This window comes from Macrotis lagotis, chromosome 7 (genome assembly GCF_037893015.1).
Source record: "Macrotis lagotis isolate mMagLag1 chromosome 7, bilby.v1.9.chrom.fasta, whole genome shotgun sequence".
Taxonomy (NCBI): Eukaryota; Metazoa; Chordata; class Mammalia; order Peramelemorphia; family Peramelidae; genus Macrotis; species Macrotis lagotis.
Window position 1 is genome coordinate 124,148,220 of NC_133664.1, and position 18,432 is coordinate 124,166,651.

Consider the following 18,432-nt stretch of genomic DNA (forward strand, 5'->3'; position numbering starts at 1 on the left):
TTTCTCTAATCAATAATGACAGATTTTTTTTTCATATGACTACAGACAACTTTAATTTCTTCATTGGACAATTGCCTTTTCTTATCTTTGGATCATTTAAATGATATTTCTTTTGCATCCCACCAAATGACTACTGTGGGATGGATTCATCACAGGTATTCAATAACACTACTTGAATGAATGAAAGGACTCATTTTGGTTACTATTCTACCCATTAATCCACTTATCTACTACTCACTGATAAGGGGAGTGCATTTTTTTTTACCATTTTTATTACATCGTCTCTTCTCTTTCCACTCTCCTGTCTCCTTCTCTGGACTAAGAAGCAATGAGCAATAGGCTATTTAACATAGTGCCCAAGTATGAAGTACTAGGTTCTCTCATAGCAGGGGATATTTAAACAGAAACTGGTTGACTGTCTGCCAGTGTTGTGCCAAAGATTTTTTATCTGTACGGTAGGTATTTATACTAGACAATTTCTATAGACCTTCCAGGTCTTCAAGTCAAGAAGCTTTTATTAAGGTTTAGAAATCAATGTTTGTGCTACATGCTAAAAATTCAAAGAAAGGAAACCCCTAAAAGAGCTCATATTGTAATCCAGGAGAAAGCATACAAATAACAATGAACCAAAAAATACAGAGGATAATTAAGAGAGGGATGAAACTAATGTTAGTGGATTCAGTAGAAGGGCTTCTTACAGAAGGTGTAATTTTAACTGACACATCAAAGAGGCCAGGGAAATACATTTTCACAGAATGCCTTCTAATAATTTCACTAAATGGGTTTTCTTAGATTCTAGTTGCACTAATAATTAAATTAATGAAGGAAAAACTAGAGAAATGTAGACATTAGGAAAAGGGATGTTCTTAATAATCCACATAACTGTCAGTAAAGATGGTTGGTCTTAAGCTTATTTTCATGCCATTAACTTCCAGTTTTGTTATTAGAGATGAAGGGCCAAATTTAATTCTGTGTTAATGATCATAAAAGACTAGCACTATTTATTCTATGTTACTATTTTGTATGGCATTTAATTCATATTTAATGATTTAGCTGATATATTGAATTTTAGGCTCATAAATTTGAATAAATTTCAGCACTACTTGGCAAACAATATCACACACAGATTCTTTTAATGTCTGTTAAAAAACCATGTCATTTTTCCCACAGTAGACATTCAAATGAATTAGTCCTATAGTGAAAGAAATTTGTTTAAAGAAATACTTTGAAATTCTAATTTTTACCATTAAGCAGATAATCACTAATGAAATAGAACAATGGTAACTCATTGGCCAGAGTTTTCTATGGAAAAAATACCATTTTTATAGCATTTAAATTAAATAACAATGATGTATCCTAAGCAAAGCTTGAAGTGAAAGGAACTATTTTTACTAATACTACAAATAAATTGAAGCCAATTCAACAAATATTTATTTATCATACTCTGTGACAAGCACTATGCTAGATACTGGGGATCAAGGATAAAGACTTTGTCCTTGAGAAGCTTACTTGTTTTTTGGGGGGGGCAATATAATATATATACATATATATAATAAATCACAAATATAGAAAATAATATAAAATCATTTCATGACAAACAACTAGAGTGGGGAAGTCAGAAAGGTTCTGATAGCAGGGGTGGCACATCAGCTGAGCTGGTTTCTTATAGAAGCCAGAGCTTAAAGTCAGAGTTAGAGAGTAAGAGGACAGCCATCTTTACAAAGGCAATAAGATAAAAGATGGGATAGTATGGACAGAAAAGACTTAGTAGGCAAATTTTACTGAACATGAGATAGAATAAATAGGATAAATAGAAAATAAGACTTAGAAAGTAAGAGAAAAACCAATTGTTTAAATCCCTCTTCAGTGGGTAATTTGCTTGACATGAGCTATATCCTGGAAGGTAAAATCCAGCATAATAATTTCTGAAAGTGGCATACATTTCCAACTTTTCGTCTTTTAACTTTTAAATGAATTTTTATTGTATTAACCACAGTAATACTTATATATCTTTGACATAAAGTAATGTATCCATATGTGTGTATGTATGTATATTGTGCAGATATTCAAGACAGGTAACTTGGGCTTTGTCCAGGGTGCTGAAATTTGAATAACTGATAGTTCTACCACAGCAAGAAGAAATAATTGGGTTTAGCTCTGAGTTAACAAGAATAACTTGTTAAAATAATAAGCAACCAAAAAATACTTGCTCTACCACCCACAGAACAGGTCTACTCTGATGCTTCCCAGTTACCCAATCACAATAAATGACTTTACAGTATTAGAATCTTCACTCATATTGATCAGTGCAAATTTTCTAATGAGAGAGAGGAGGGTGAGGAGAAGAATAGGAAAAACCCCAGCAAATGTCTTTTTGACCAAGATTTGTGCTTTCAGTGAGATATCTTGGAGAACAAGATCAAATGGCAAAGAGTTTTGATATACAATTTGGAGTCTTACAGAGTTGTCTGTGAACATGGAGAGTTCAAGGGACTTGTCCAGAGTCATGTAACCAATATGTATCAGAAATTTCAAGTCAACTGGAGGGTGGGAGGAGACTTAAGAGTAATTGTGACTGTTTGCTTCAGAAGAATAGAAATGGAATTATATTTATATTGTTCTTGACATTGTTCAAAGCATTTTTATGTACCATAATACATTTGAGTTTCATGGCAGTACAAAGGATGGGAAGGATTAACTAGTTGAGAAGTGAAGAATTCAAAGTTGTTGTTATTATCCTGTAAACAGATACCTACAAATATATTTAAAATACTAGCTAGAATCCTTTTGCAACTGAATTCAGTCAGACTATATGCTCAGTTTCTGAGTGAGTTAGTGTACAGAGAGAAAATTAAGCCCTTTGGGCAAAGTTGCAAAGATGCACACGCTCCCAGTCCCAAACAGTTTGTAATTTTGCCAAACAAGAGTTAGGAATTTCACTACTACAATAAAATGTCAGAGCAAATCAACTTTCACAACATAACAGAAATCTTGAGCTTTTGAAAAGAGAGTCATAGATCTGATGTATATGACACATCTGGGACATGGAATAGAATCAGAGTTTAAGCCAGTGAAGAATCTCCTTACATTTCAAGGACTGGTACCTTTATGGTTATTTAGGTATGAAAAAGGCTTGTGCAATAGAATCTTTATATTTATAGATTGGGAAACAGTTACCTTAACTTTGAATATTTACAATCTTCATGACACTCAAATGAGGAAATGGCCAAGTGATCATCTGGTTGCAATAGACAAAAAACCGAAAAATCTATTCTTTTAAAGAGTCTAGAAAAGAACTGAAGACTTGAACTATACCACTGCACTATTTTCAGTTGTTTCTGATTGAAAACACTGATAGAGTGATTTCATTTTTTCTGAATGGCAGGTCTGGATTGATTGACTTGCCAAACTGTTTGTATTAAATTATATGAGATAAATTAAGAATAAGTTGCTGGACAAGGGACTATTATGTTTTTGTCTTTATATCCCTTTAACTTCCTTGATGTTAGTAAATATTTAATAAATTCTTTTGTGGATATTCTTTTAAAAATTCCATTTAAACAGTAAGCATTTACAGGAATAATTTTGTACCAAATTCTGGTAATAAGGGTATTCTGGACACATCAGCCACAAGTAAAATTCCAAAAATGGATATCAAGTTTAAGGTGATTCATAGAGCAAAATGAAAAGAGCTAATTAAGAAAGGCATGATTAAGTCTAGTACATCTGTCTTACATAGAAGGTGCATTTATTGTTTAAGGCAATGTTTGGTATTAGGGAATGCAGTAATAATAGGTTTATTATATTAAATGAAATTTTACTTGAGTACTGGGAATTCATTATGAGAAAAACTATTAGAAAAAAGAAAGAGTCTCCCAAAGAAAGTGGTTCATTAAAACTATATTTGAGAATATAGAAGATCAAACAAACAGTATTGTGTTTAAAAGTCCCTGAATTTAATCTCCTGGAGGAACTGAGCATTTCTGGAATGAAACAAAGCTGCTCACTCACAGAATCTTAATCTCTCTCTCTCTCTCTCTCTCTCTCTCTCTCTCTCTCTCTTTCTCTCTCTCTCTCTCCTCCCACCCCTGTGTGTGTGTGTGTGTGTGTGTGTGTGTGTGCTTCATTAGTAAGTCTGTAATAGAAGTTGACTAAGTTTTTGTTCACTAATTCAAAAGATTAGGTATCTAGTTAGCATCATGGATAGGGCATCAGGTCTGGAGTCAGGAAGACTAGTTCAATTCATCCTCAAATAATTATGAGCTGTGTGCCTTGAGAAAGTCACTTAATCCTATCTGTCTCAGTTTTCTCATCTCTAAAATGAACTAGAGAAGGCAATGGCAGACCACTCCACTATCTTTACCAAGAAAACCCCAAATGGGGTCAGAAAGACTTGAATACAATTGAATTTGTAACAACAAACAACAATAAATGGGAAAACAAAATGAATCATTGATAGTGAACATCCCAAGGCAGCAATGAATTGTGATTTTTTATCCCAAATGGAAGTAATTTCAGATATAATGGGGTTGGGAGAGATAAGGACACAAGCTCTATATTTATTTGTGTAAAAGATCTTTCCAAAACATTTACCATCAGGTTAAACCAACTGGGGAGGCCAGAAATTTCATTTCACCTCTGTGAGTGAATTTATGGTTTCTAGAAAGTAGTATGACTAGTTGTATACAATAAAATGCGGATGAATGAGACTGATTTGGTGCAGAGAGGAGGAAGGCTTGGACATTGTAGGAGAGGTAGAGGTTACTTTGTGTGTTGCATTACTTGGTGTAGGAAGATCAACTCTCTGAAATCTTGCTTCCAATAGGATTCAACTGAAACTGCTCTCTCCAAAGTATCTAGTGATCTCTTAATTGTCAAATCTAAGGGCATTTGCTTTTTACCTAATTTTTGGCCTCTCTGCTAAATTTAATCTTTTCATACCTCTTCTCTGAATTTTCTTGACACTCCGTTCTTCTTACCTGACTGACTACTGCTTTACAATCTAATTTATTTTCTCCATCCATACAATGATCCAATACTGAAAATGTGCCCTATGACTTTATCATCTCTTTTTTTCTCTAAAGTCTTTAATTTGGTGATCTCATTATCTCTCATAAGTTTAATTATCATCTCTAGATATATGATTTTCTGATTCTATCTGATCCTAAAGATAGTTGTACATCTCCAATTAAATATTGAATAATTTAAACTCAATCTTCTGTTTACATCTTCTATAGTAAAGGTATCAAACACCAAAATAAGCTCCATTGTTGCCCACTGCCCTGAATCAGATTAAAATGTATTTAAGTAATATTTAACAAAATAAAATTAAAAAAATTCAAGAGAGCATAATATCTTTAAGTCAAAGTGGACACCACTTTTCTCCAAAAAATCCTTTCCCAGTCTCTCTTACATGTCTTCCCTCTCTTGCCCATTTCCTATTTATCCTCTATATGGTTTATTTGTACTTATTTGTATGCTTATTGCCTCCTCCCTTATATTGTGAACTTGAGGGCAAAGACTATCTTTTTTTTTACTTTTTAATTAATCCTTAGCATGTAGCATTAGTGCCTAGCAATAATATAGAATTGGCAATAAATATTTGTTGACTGATGGAAGTAATCTTATACTTAATCTGTTCAATACAGAACTTATCTTTCCCTTAATATTCTCATCATCTAAATGTCCCTATTTCTGTTGATTGCTCATTGCCATCTATTCCACCAAGTTCTCAACCTCCATCCTAATCTCAGCTCTTCACTCTTCCTTACCTTATCTTTACATTAGTTAGCTAGTCTTGCTATTTCCATTTCTACTACATTTTTTGTATCTGTCCCTTTTTCTCTATTTTCATTAATATAACCCCAATTTTAATCTCATAACCTCTATTTTTTTATTATTGCTTCTAATTGGTCTTCCTGCCTCCACTCTTTCTATTTTTCATTCTTTTGTTCACACAACTGCTCAAGTAATTTTTATAAAATACATGTCTGTCTATTTAATAATCTCATTTGATGAACTCATACTTTGCTATGAATAAAATCCAATGCAAGTAGGAGCAAATCAAAGTATTTTGCTTAAATTAAATTCCCCCACTAAATTATCACCTACTACAGGAAGTCTTTCCTGATTTTTCTCTGACTACTTACTCCCTCAAATTTCTTTGTATTTATTTTGAATATAATTAATTTTAATATCTGTATTCCCTAATTAGAAAGTAAATTTCTTGAGGACAGGGAGCTATTTCTTTTTTGTCTTTGTATTTCCAGATCCCAAGATAATTCCTTTAATAGATATGGTATTTCATAAATGTTAATGATTTATTAATAGGTTAAGTTAATTTTAAAATATTTTCAATTGCAATGTGTTTTAATTGTGAAATTGTGAAAGAAATTCCTTCATGACAATAGCTATTGCTATTATCAAAGGGGAAAGGTTGATATATTTTAAGACAAATGGTGACACAGATAGCATATACAAGGAAAAATACAGATTATACTCTTAATGATTAATAAATGGTTAAATCAGGAGAATTGTCTTAGGGAAATCTATGATGCTTGGCTATCAAATTGCTTTTCTTTTCCTAAAAGTGGCATAAATAGATTACTGCCTTAGTTTGACACAAATAACACAAAATTATAGAGAACTTCCATCCACAATGTAATTATGGTATTCAAATAATTATCTCAGAAACATTATCCTTCAGAAAACAGTGTTTTATTTATATGTAAGGGTCCAGTTGAATATAAAGTCAATATTTCAGTCATGCAATGGACACTTAATTTATCTTCCCAATTGTGAAAGAAGCCACTATGTGGTTACAATATTGATTTTTAAAAATTTACTGGATTCTATAAGTAAATATCATTTCAGAATATTTAAAATTTAATAGAAAGTTAATTCAATTACAATAAATTGTTGTTATTTGTGGTGGTCACATAAAGTATATCTAGTAGCATCAATTGCTCTATTGATATATAAAGTAATAAATTTAGTTCTAAATTCAGAGTTCACTTCTCTATTCTGCCTTGGAGGACATTGTAAGAACAGTAGTAAGGACAATGGGAAGTTTTATTAGAGTTTACACAGTAGATAAAACTTGTATACCTCCTCTCTTTGCTTCATCCCATTCCCAATTAATGTCCACTGCCAGCATATATGGAATATATAGCTTTCTGAGTATGACTAGAGCTGTCAAAATGACATTAACTAGTATAAGTTAAAGGTAAGGGATGAGTAAAAGGGAAATGAAGTGATGAAAAATAGAAAGCAATGTACCTAATGTGATGGGTATTCCTTGTTTCATGGTAGCTATTGCCACATCTTTTTTCCCAAGTATAAACTACAAGGAGCAGCAATACAGTCAACAGAGCATTGGACCTGAAATCAGAAAGAGTTGCATTCAAATTTAGTGTCAGATACTTATTAACGCTTAAATTTTTATTTGATTTTGTCTCCTCATCTATAAAATGGTAATAACAATAACACCTACTTTTTCCTGGGTTCTTGTGAGGATTAAATGAGACAATATTTGTAATAATCTCCTGTATCACAGATGATCTCTATATATGTATATATATGTATATTATATAATATTTTATTTTCATTATTATTGATTTCCTACTATTATTCATGCAAGAAGGTTACATTGCTTGTGGTTCCAAGCTGCATGATAAACTGAAATTTTTTTTTCCTTGAATTATTTCCATTCCATAAAATACACCTTCAAATCCCTCATTTGGTCTTTTGACAACTTTCTCTTGTACTCTGAAACTCTAATTTTTCCTTCCTTGCACTCTGAAACTCTAATTTTTATGTCACCTATATTTACTCAGTGCTCCCTACCATGACACAGATCCTGAGATTGCCTTCTCTCAGTGTCATATGTTTTGGTCCTTTCCTAACCTGTCAGATCAAAATCTTCCTTCTTAGTGCATCAGTACTTAAAGGCCATGTAATATGACTTTCTAAGAAGTTTATTAAAGTAATGTTCTCTAGCTGACATTTTTGTTCTAAGAGAGGCTTTAAGTTTTTTTTAAATCCAAAGAATGACTGATGGGGTCTTACAGGCAGTATCAGTCTATCAGCAAGCATTTATTATCTCATTTGTTCTAGAAGATACAAAGACATAAAATGAAATAGTCCTATCATGTCAGAGTGAGTGAAGAATTTGACTAATGTTATCATTTAGACATGCTATCTCCACATAATGGTTCTAGCCTAGTGACCCACATAATGAATGAATGAATGAAAGAGCATTCAAAAATTGTGCTAAACACTGATGACACAATTACAAAATCAAATATAGACCCTGCCATTAAAGAATTACATTTTGATAGTGAAAGAAAACACATTTATTGGGGTGACAACCAAGGTAATTTACAGGGACAATTCTAGATGACAATAGATTATAGGGTCATATTTTTAGAGTTGAAAGGGGCATTACAGGCTATCAAGTCCAACCCTAGATTTACAGATGAAGAAACTGAGGCATAGGGAAATTAAGTGATTTGCCAAAGGTTATAAATTAGGTAAGGATCTGAGGTGATATTTGATTCCCAGGTCTCCTTTACTCATTCATTGTCCAGTGTCCTAAGAGAAATATTGACATATCCAAATCAGGGGCAATGGCTTAGGTGATTTGCTAGGGGTGTTAGAAGTGGAATTAGTAAGAAGGGCAAGGTGGTTTCAGAGAAGATAGGGAGTAGGGAAGGGAATGAATCAAATGAAGTATACCTGGTATCTTCTTGAAACAGTGGACCAGGTAAGGCATATACCATTCAGTGCAGCACAAATTCTGGTGATGAAAGGGTTAAAACCCTTTGATAGCAGTATATCATCATATCCTGCCTTTGTTATTTCAATTTTGTTCAGAAAATTAATTTCATGCTAGTGAGATGTAGAAGTGGGAAATTTGTGTTTCAAACCTGAATGAAAGGTTAGCTACCTCTAGAGATAGAAGGGACTTTAAACATGTCCAAATATAAGTGGTCCTTTGTATTTTTTCTCTTTGAAACTGAAGCAAGATGTGCTTTGTGTTTTCCAAAACAAAGTTACCAAAATTATATCTTCATATATATATATATATATATATATATATATATATATATGTATATATCCATCCATCCCTCTATCTATCTATCTTTCTACCTATGTATCTATCTCTTATTTAAGTATTTCAGAACTTCTGTCATTTAGTTGTGTTTGTGGTACCATTTTTTTCATTAAAACAACATCAGAGTCAATAAATCTTTCTCCAAATGTCAGATTGGTCAGCAGCTGAGGATTAAATGGAAACTAATGACACTCATCAAGCTGATGACACAAATGATTTATTGGACACAATCATTTAACACTTTCATAAAGTCAATATAAGGGAAAGAAACTGGTTTCTTATTATGGTAAACTGTATTTGTACTGTCAGGCCATAATGATTTATTATGAACCTGTGGCAAGGATTAGGATATTATAAATGGGGGAAAATGGAAGGCTCATTAATTTTTTATACCTACAGGTAGAAGACATGCAGTGGGCTAATAGAGAGCATACTCATCCTGCATCTGTCTGCAGCCTGCCATGCAAGCCTGGGGAAAGGAAGAAAACGGTAAAAGGAGTCCCTTGCTGCTGGCATTGTGAGCGATGTGAAGGCTATAATTACCAGGTAGATGAACTGACCTGTGAACTCTGTCCTTTGGATCAAAGACCCAACATCAACCGCACAGGTTGCCAGCTCATTCCCATCATCAAGTTAGAATGGCATTCTCCCTGGGCAGTGGTGCCCGTTTTCATTGCTATCCTGGGAATCATTGCTACTACCTTTGTCATTGTGACCTTTGTCCGCTACAATGACACACCAATTGTGAGGGCATCTGGGCGGGAGTTGAGCTATGTGCTCTTGACAGGGATCTTCCTCTGTTACTCCATCACATTTTTAATGATAGCAGCACCAGACACAGTTATCTGCTCCTTCCGACGGATCTTTCTAGGGCTAGGCATGTGTTTCAGTTATGCAGCCCTACTGACCAAAACAAACAGAATCCACCGGATATTTGAACAAGGGAAGAAATCCGTCACAGCTCCAAAGTTTATCAGCCCAGCGTCCCAGCTGGTGATCACCTTCAGCCTCATCTCCTTGCAGCTTCTGGGAGTCTTTGTTTGGTTTGCTGTGGACCCTCCACATATCATCATTGACTATGGAGAACAGAGGACACTGGATCCGGAAAATGCCAGAGGAGTGCTCAAATGTGATATTTCTGACCTTTCGCTTATTTGCTCACTTGGATATAGTATTCTCTTGATGGTGACATGTACTGTTTATGCCATTAAAACCAGAGGTGTCCCAGAGACCTTCAATGAAGCCAAACCCATTGGATTTACAATGTACACCACCTGCATCATTTGGTTAGCTTTTATTCCCATCTTTTTTGGTACAGCACAGTCAGCAGAAAAGGTAAGTGCTAATAAATGGAGTTACCAATATTTATCTCTTCTCTTCCATGACTATTCTCAACTGTACTTCCAAGGTTCATTTGTATTCTCCACTGATACTTTACTCCATTTGAGGTTTATTGAGAAGTAAACATATCTTTTAGGGTCACAGTGCTCTGAAAGTGAGAGGAGTAAACTGGATTTCCATTGAAGGAATATTTGAAAACACTTTCTTCTTGGGAAGACTGGAAAATAGATGAATTACATTTTTTTTTGCATGCCTCTCCCCAGACTTCTAGCCTTAAAGCTACTATGCTCATTCAAATTAAGTTTGGGTTGACTGGGGTAGAGGATAAATTAAGAAGTGACTTCAGATTCAATAAGTCTCAGATATGTCCTCCTTTAGGCAAAAGTTTCTCATTTTGCATTTTTGAAGTCAGTGGAGAGATTTGCATATACTGTTAGTGATGGTGGTGATGATAAGTATTGTACTTCCTTTTCTTTATCCCACTAAGAAAATAGTGTAAGGACACAGTGTGAAAAAAACTGAGATGAGTTTTCTTTATTCCTACTTTTACGTTCTCCTTTTTTTCAAATAATCTTCTATAAACTTCTGGGAAGATGAAGGAAGAGAAAGAAAATGAGGAAAGGAAAGATGATAAAATAAATGGACATTCTAGAGTTTGCACTATCTTAAGAACTAAAGTTCCTACTTCAAACTACCTAGAGAAGTGCCAGAGTTATCCTTTCTTTTGTTTCATTTGTCTTTTTCCTATACATCTTCCAAATTGCTAGAAAGGAAATTCACAGTTGAACAGGAATAACTGTCCTGTGCGAATGACACAATTATAGGCCCATGGAAGAGGAATAGTAAAGGGAACTCTTAGACAAAAGATTTAGGTGACTAGTTTGAAGTAGAATAGTTTTAAAACAATCAGACTTAGAGCATCTCCCTTTACTAGTTACTACTTTAGTAAATTGTTCCCCCAAATTAACAACTTAAAAAATTTTCTATCCTCTATTAGAAGCTGCAAAAAATCAAAAGAACTTTTAGCAACCTTTAAAGAGAGACTGTAGAACTCTTAAAGTCTCAGCTAATTCAGAAAGCTATGACTTGATGGGGATTGAGAACTCAATAGTATATATTCATCCTTATTAGATCTATGTTACCTTCAACCATAGTCTTATAAGGAAAAAAATGACTTCAGCAAAACTTGCTACTGAATATGTCAAACTAACTATGGATCCATAATCCATGTCTTGGATGACTTGTGGAGAGTCATGAAGAGGAGGCTCATGGTACACAAAGCAAAGCACAATTATTCTGGCTTCTAAAATAAGAACTAGTAAAAACCCTATATTTGATATAAGCAAATGAGAATATTTTCTCTAGCTTTGTGGGCTTGACTTTGGAGAGATATGTGTGGGTCAGAATGATATTCAATATAAATCGTGCCCATACATTTTCTCATATCAAAAATTTATCATGACAGTTATGGTCAATTATACATTTCAGAGTACTGAACATTATGTTTGACTTATTGAAATCCAGTTTTGGTATAGTCACTAGTCCAGTTCGCTCGCTCTCTCTCTCTCTCTCTCTCTTTCTCTCTCAGTTCCTTTCTCCTTTTTAACATTCTAGGCTTTATGAATGCATGTTTACGAGTGACTTGGAAGGATTCATACTTTGATGTAAATGGAAGTGAAAAGAATTGAGCTCAAATCCAGATTCTTCCTGAATGACTGTAGTAACTTTAATCAAATCATTAAACTTCTGTGGTCCTCAATTTTCTCTTTTATGAAAGGAAGATATTACACTAGCATAGTAGTTCTTAGCATGTTTATGTGTCAAAGATTCCTTAACATTCTAGTAAGGACTATTGACCCATAATCAGCATTATGTTTTAAATGCATGAATTATAAGATTTGGGATTATAGAAGAATATAGCAATTTTGAACTAGTAAATGACATAAACACATATATGTGTAAATATATTTATTGGTATATATTATATTCTGACCATTTGTTCATTTGGCCACCTGAAGAGTATTACCTTGATTGCATATAAGTCTATGCATAAAATAGTCATATATATATGTATATATGTTCAGTCATTTCAATCATCTTCATAATGCCATTTGAGGTTTTCTTGTCAAATCTTTGGAGTGACTTGCCATTTACTTTTCCACATATAAGCATATGTAAATATATATAAGGCATATATAAATATTTCAGTGAACACATACACACACACACACACACACATATATATATATATATATATGTGAATGTATAATATCATAAAAATGTCCATGAACCCCTGGACTAAATGGTTTCTGGGGGGTCTTCCAACTCTAAATTGATGATTCCCTCATCCATAAGGTTTCTTTAAACTATGAATGTATCATCTTGTGACTTCAACTTAAGCAGTAAGTCATCTTTATCTGAGCTGAAGAATAGCTCTCTGCTCACATAACTTTGTGACAAAAAAGTCAATATAAGTAACTTACTTTCCTCTAGAATAAAAAAAATGAACATTTGAAAACAAGAAAATCTCCAGGATTTGAATCCTTAATGTGTTTTTTCCTATTTTTGCTCTTTATTTTTGAAACTATAGGATATCTTAATCTTCATATAATGACTTTCCAGGAGAAAAATAGGAAAATTAAAATGCTAATAAGATGGTTTTATTATTCAGTTAATTCTTTTAGTGCCTCTTTTCTTTTGTTTCATTTTTTTATTTTAGTAAATAACATGCATTTTTTTACAATAAGCCTCTTGGACTTCATCAGGGTAGTTCAAATATGTTATTAAAGTGATTTGATAAGTAATAAAAACAATGATCATTATTTGAAACAAAGACAGAAATAGGAAAAGAGTGAGATACAGAGTCAGGGACAGAGAAACCAAGAAAGAGAGGAATGGAGAAGAAGAGACTATCTATGGGTCAGAATGTAATTATATTAGAGTTGCTTTTTCTTCCTAAGCTAATACAGAACTTTTTCAGAAGACAGCCATTATAAAATGTGTTAATTGGAACTAGATTTTTAAACATGCTTCTTCTTTAGGTAATATAGAATAGTTTGAGAAGACAGTCATTATAAAATGTGTTAATTAGAACTGAGTTTTATGCATTCAATTTGTTTGAATGAAGACATGACTAAAGAGATGAATGAGAGATTGTATGCCTGGAACTTTGGTAGTAGATTATCCTGTCTTTAAATTATTTAAACAGAATCAGGTTTGCACAGACTTGGAGTTAGTAAATACATCAAGGTGCCAAACTTATAAAATACTTAAGACTCTTCTCCTGAGGTGCTTGATACAATAAAATTAGATGTGATTCCCCCCCCAAACCCCAAGACTCTTCTTTCAAACTTCCCCCCTAATATTCCTCTCTGCCTAAGACCCTTAATCACTATTATTCAAGGCTAGTATTTGGGATTCTTAAGGCTGGACTAGCTATTTCTTTTGTTCCTTCAAATGACTAAAAAAAAGGGATAAAGGCAATCTATGATTTTTTTAAAAGAACACTCTAAATGTATTTTATTGATTTTGAGTCATCCTTGCTATGCCTACAGGCAATCTAAAGCTTTGGCAATTATTTGGAATGGGCTAAAGACAGGGTAAATGTATGTCTTGAGTTTTTCCAGGCTAGTCTCCATTTCAGGAAATGCAAGCTTGTTTAATGACATTTTGTAAAAAAAAAAAGAATATCCTTGGTCAGTCTGTCAGAGCATGTTCTAATTTTTTGTCATTAAAAAAAAAACTGATCAGCTGACTTAAAAGATCCAGTGTTTATTTCTGGTTCTATCACTTTTTGACCTCAGAAAAATTCTCTAGGCCTTCTTTATCTCACTGAAAAAAAATATCTTTACATGTTTTTTTAAAAATGCTTTCCAATTCTAACATGTCTTTTTATTTTATAATTTAATTATTGACTAAGAGTGATTTGCATTGTTTGACTTCACCAATATGATGCCAATAGCATACAAATGAACCTACATTCTTGTTCCTAGTGTACTGCATGAAAAAGCAAGATGTACAGTGGCTCAAACGCTAGGGAGGGTTCTACAATAGCAGTGATAATGTTAATTTGGAGGTGCAGAAAGAGAAATTGAATAATGAAAGAGAGAGAGAGAGAGAGAGAGAGAGAGAGAGAGAGAGAGAGAGAGACAAAGACAGAAAAAACAGATAAATAAATGATAGGCAAAGGGAGAGGAAAAAAGACAAAAATACAAAGACAGTATAAAACAATCAGAGAGTGAGAGAAATAGAACACAATGATAAAGAGACAGAGAGAGATTCAGAAATAGAGACAGCAGAGAGTATAGATATGATTTAAATTTCATCACAAGTATAAATAACCAAGATTTAATATAAACAAAATAAGTGACATACCTGAGAGTTTAGTGGGTTTCACAGACAATATGAACCAAAAGTATGATTAAGGGGGGGGAAAAATATATCCTAGATGAGGAAAGTCTCCTAATCAGAGTAGATTTGCACCATCCCTGTAATTTATAGTCTTAGAGACCTGCCAGAGTATTTGGAAGTGAAATGACATGTCCCATGTCACAGAGCCAATAGTGTGATATAGTAGCCAAAACAAAGCTTCTGTTAGCATTAAGAGGGAGAACATTAGCATTTCCTTTATTGAGAGGGAGAGTCTAGCACTAGGAAGATTTGCATTTGTTGGAATTCATCTGAACTAGAGTTAAGTTCTGTCCATCACACCTGAGGAAAGTCATTGGTGAGCCAGAGATCATCGAGAAAAGGACATTTAGGAGAGTGAAGGTCTTGGAAAGCTTGTCCTTTGAGAATGAATTGAAGGACCTAGGGTTGTTTAGACTAGAGAAGTAGAGAAAAGCAGACTTTGGGCGAATGGGAACACACCAAATTTCTCCAAGTTTCTAAAAGACTTAAGAAGGGATTGAATTTGTTCTGTTTGTCTTTAGAGTGCAAGTTACTTCTTATGCCACCCTCAAGTCAATGCTATTTTAAAAGATTCAGTTCTGAAAGGATATTATTAGAGACTTGGTGAAAATAATAATGACCCCCAGATGGAATGAATTTCCTTGAGAGCTTGTAGCTATCCCTTGAACAGAGGTCATCAAGCAAAAGGTACTTGACTCCTTGTTTCATATGTTGTAAAGAAGTTTCTTGAGTGACTTCCTAAGTCCCTACCCACTCTGAGTCTGTGATTCTGAATAGAAATCCTGTGACTTTTTATTTAGTAAAATTCATTTTCTCTTATTACAGAATACAGTTCTAATAGAGCAGTTTCAAAAGTATTTTGAACTTTAAGAGTATCATTAAATAATGGCTATCATTTATATAGAACTGTATTGCCACTGAATGCTTTAGATATATTTTATCATTTAATCTTTAGAATGGCTTCAATAGGTAGGTAGGAGAGATATTACTGTCTGTATTTTACAAAGCAGGACACTGAAACCCAGGAAATAGGACCAGGGAGCTTGTAGGCTACCTTGAACAATCATTTGGAAGGGCTTAGTGATCATTTGATGAATTAAATTAAATGAGTTTTCTATATTTAAATAATCTAGCATTTAATAGTCACTTCATTCATCACCATTTTAACGTGACTTGTAAAAGGAAACAAAACAAAAAAAAAGTATTTCCTATTTGGAATTCTTAATATGGTAAAGTGGAGGACTTCTTCCTGAGTTCTTTGCCAAGAACTTTGTAGATCTTATTTTTTAATTTTATTTTCACAATAACTTTGAGAAATAGGTGTTATTATTATCCAAGTTTTAAAAAGAAGAAACTGAGCCTGGGAAGTTATTGAAACAGGATAGGATATCTGGCATACCAGGCCCCCCAAGTCTACCAAGTCACCCAACTTGATACAAGATTATATTCAATACTTCCTAAGCTTTGGTCATCATCTAAACAAAAAACTGAGACTTTAGACACCATGACAAAACAATGCCCTGAAGGATCAAAGGCTAAAAAATTCAGTGTAAATGAAAATTGCCTCTCAAAATTTGAAGATAGGTATGCCTTTTATAATAGGAAGTACCAGGTGAAGTTGATAGTTCCAATGAAATCCAAGTTAGGGAAAACAAAAAAGTTCTATTTTCAACTGAACTTATAAATAAGAGCCCAGAGACATTTCCATGTTTCAGTTTCTCATAAAGGTTATCAGATGTTCCCCAAATTGCCTGTGAAAAATTTCTACAAAGAAATTTTGAATTCCATGACTGTTTAAATGTATCTCCACATACAAGTATATTTAATTACACACAGATCTGCCCTTATCATTATCTTGCTTTAGTAACTGCTATGGCTCCCTATAATCTTTAGAATAAAATACAAACATTTCAGTATGGCAATTAAAACTCAGAGCTTAAATCTCAATCATCAGCATATTTCCCATGATCTCCCTCCTCATACTCAATTTTCCATCCAAACTATTCTATTTATGATTTCCCAAACTCACTGCTCTGTCTTGATCCTCCATGACTTTTCACAACTATCCACCATGTCTAAAAAGAGATTTTTCTTCTCATTTCTGCCTTTTAGAGTACCTCCTTCAACTCAGTTTTCAACTTCTATGACAAACCTTTAATGATTTCACTAGTTGTTAGTGCATTCTCCCTATTTAGATTTTCTTGTACATATTATTTTTTGCTGAATGTAATCTCCTTAAAGGTGAGGATTTTTTTAAAAAAAATTATCTTTGTTTCCTTAGTTCCTACTCTAGGGCCTTGCATGTATGCACTTAAAGATATGCTGAATTAAATTAAGTTAAAAAATACAACAGACATAATGAAGACATAAAGCATGATAAAATATGTTATTTAAAATTATACTTAATGAAATTTTGTGATTAATTGTAGAATTGCTCTAATTTAATTATACAAATATTTAAAACATTATACTATACACATCTATCATTAATTATTTGTTTTTCTTAATGTGTTACCTACAGTTTTGCCTATAAAACATTGGGTATCAGATACTTGGTTAGAACTGCAGTGATAACTGCTGTATCCTGGTTCCTCTAGGCAAATGAGATTTGACTTGAGTCATTTCAATTTTAAATATAAAAAATGCAAATATATATAATATGTATGAAGTCTTGCTTGCATTATATTTAAATCTTTTTCTAAATTTGATCTTCACGTAGAGGCATCTCAGTTCAATTTTTTAATGTAGTTTAAACATTCACATTTTTGGCTGCCCCCTCTTTTAAGGGTTCCCTCTCCACCATACCTAATTATTGGTAAATTTTATTATCCTAAATGAACCAATCAGTTTGGTGCTGATATCTTAATAGCAACCTCTCCTGCTCTGATTAGATGGTAAAGTCATGAACTTCTCCTCCATTTAAGGAAGGGAATCAGGACAAACCATCTTTTTTTCTACTTGAATATACATTTTTGACTTCTTTGACATCTCTACCATGGCACCCTCATCAAGCACTTCTCCATTTTCTCTCAACTCCCCCTCACCACTTTGAATATTTCTTTTGCATATTGTTTTACTCCAATAGAATGCAAGTCCCTTGATGACAGGGACTGTCTTTTCATATTTGTTTTCCCATGACTGCAGTTCTTGGATAAAAAAACATATTAAATATTTAATAAATGTTTGTTGAGTTTTGGAAATGAACAACGTTTTGGAGAGATCTATGATGGTAGTGTAGGATAGTGAAAAACATGGTCCATTTGGAGTCCTTATAATTGGGTTCAGATTCTGACTGTCATTGACATACATGTACTCAAGAAATATCCTTAACTTTCCTGTGACTCAGTTTCTTCATCTTCCTAATAAAAGGGATAAAATTAAATAGTCTCTTAGGTCCTTTCCAGATTTATATCTGTAATCCTAAGAAATAAAACCTTATAAAACTTGCTAATGTAGAGAAAAACAGATTTATGTGTTTTAAGATGATAAAACTGTCAAAGGGATAAGTTATATTTTTAATAAACTGCTATAAATATTTTGTATATCAAGAAGACTTTAGGTTAATA

At 33.3% G+C, this 18,432-nt stretch overlaps 1 protein-coding gene and 1 long non-coding RNA gene across 2 annotated transcripts in view; one reads left to right on the plus strand and one right to left on the minus strand.

The window, feature by feature from the left end:
- LOC141492986 (uncharacterized) overlaps positions 1-9,770 on the minus strand; it is a 66,520-nt gene extending 56,750 nt beyond the window's left edge. Inside the window, exons 1-2 of the long non-coding RNA XR_012470095.1 lie at positions 9,676-9,770; positions 7,279-7,380 (exon numbers count right to left, since the gene is read on the minus strand). This is a non-coding gene — a long non-coding RNA (uncharacterized LOC141492986). The remainder of the gene's footprint in view (positions 1-7,278; positions 7,381-9,675) is intronic.
- Positions 1-18,432, plus strand: part of GRM8 (glutamate metabotropic receptor 8) — a 959,071-nt gene that overhangs the window by 800,061 nt on the left and 140,578 nt on the right. Inside the window, exon 9 of the mRNA XM_074193782.1 lies at positions 9,515-10,450. Within this exon, the coding sequence (XP_074049883.1) occupies positions 9,515-10,450 (936 nt within the window). The remainder of the gene's footprint in view (positions 1-9,514; positions 10,451-18,432) is intronic.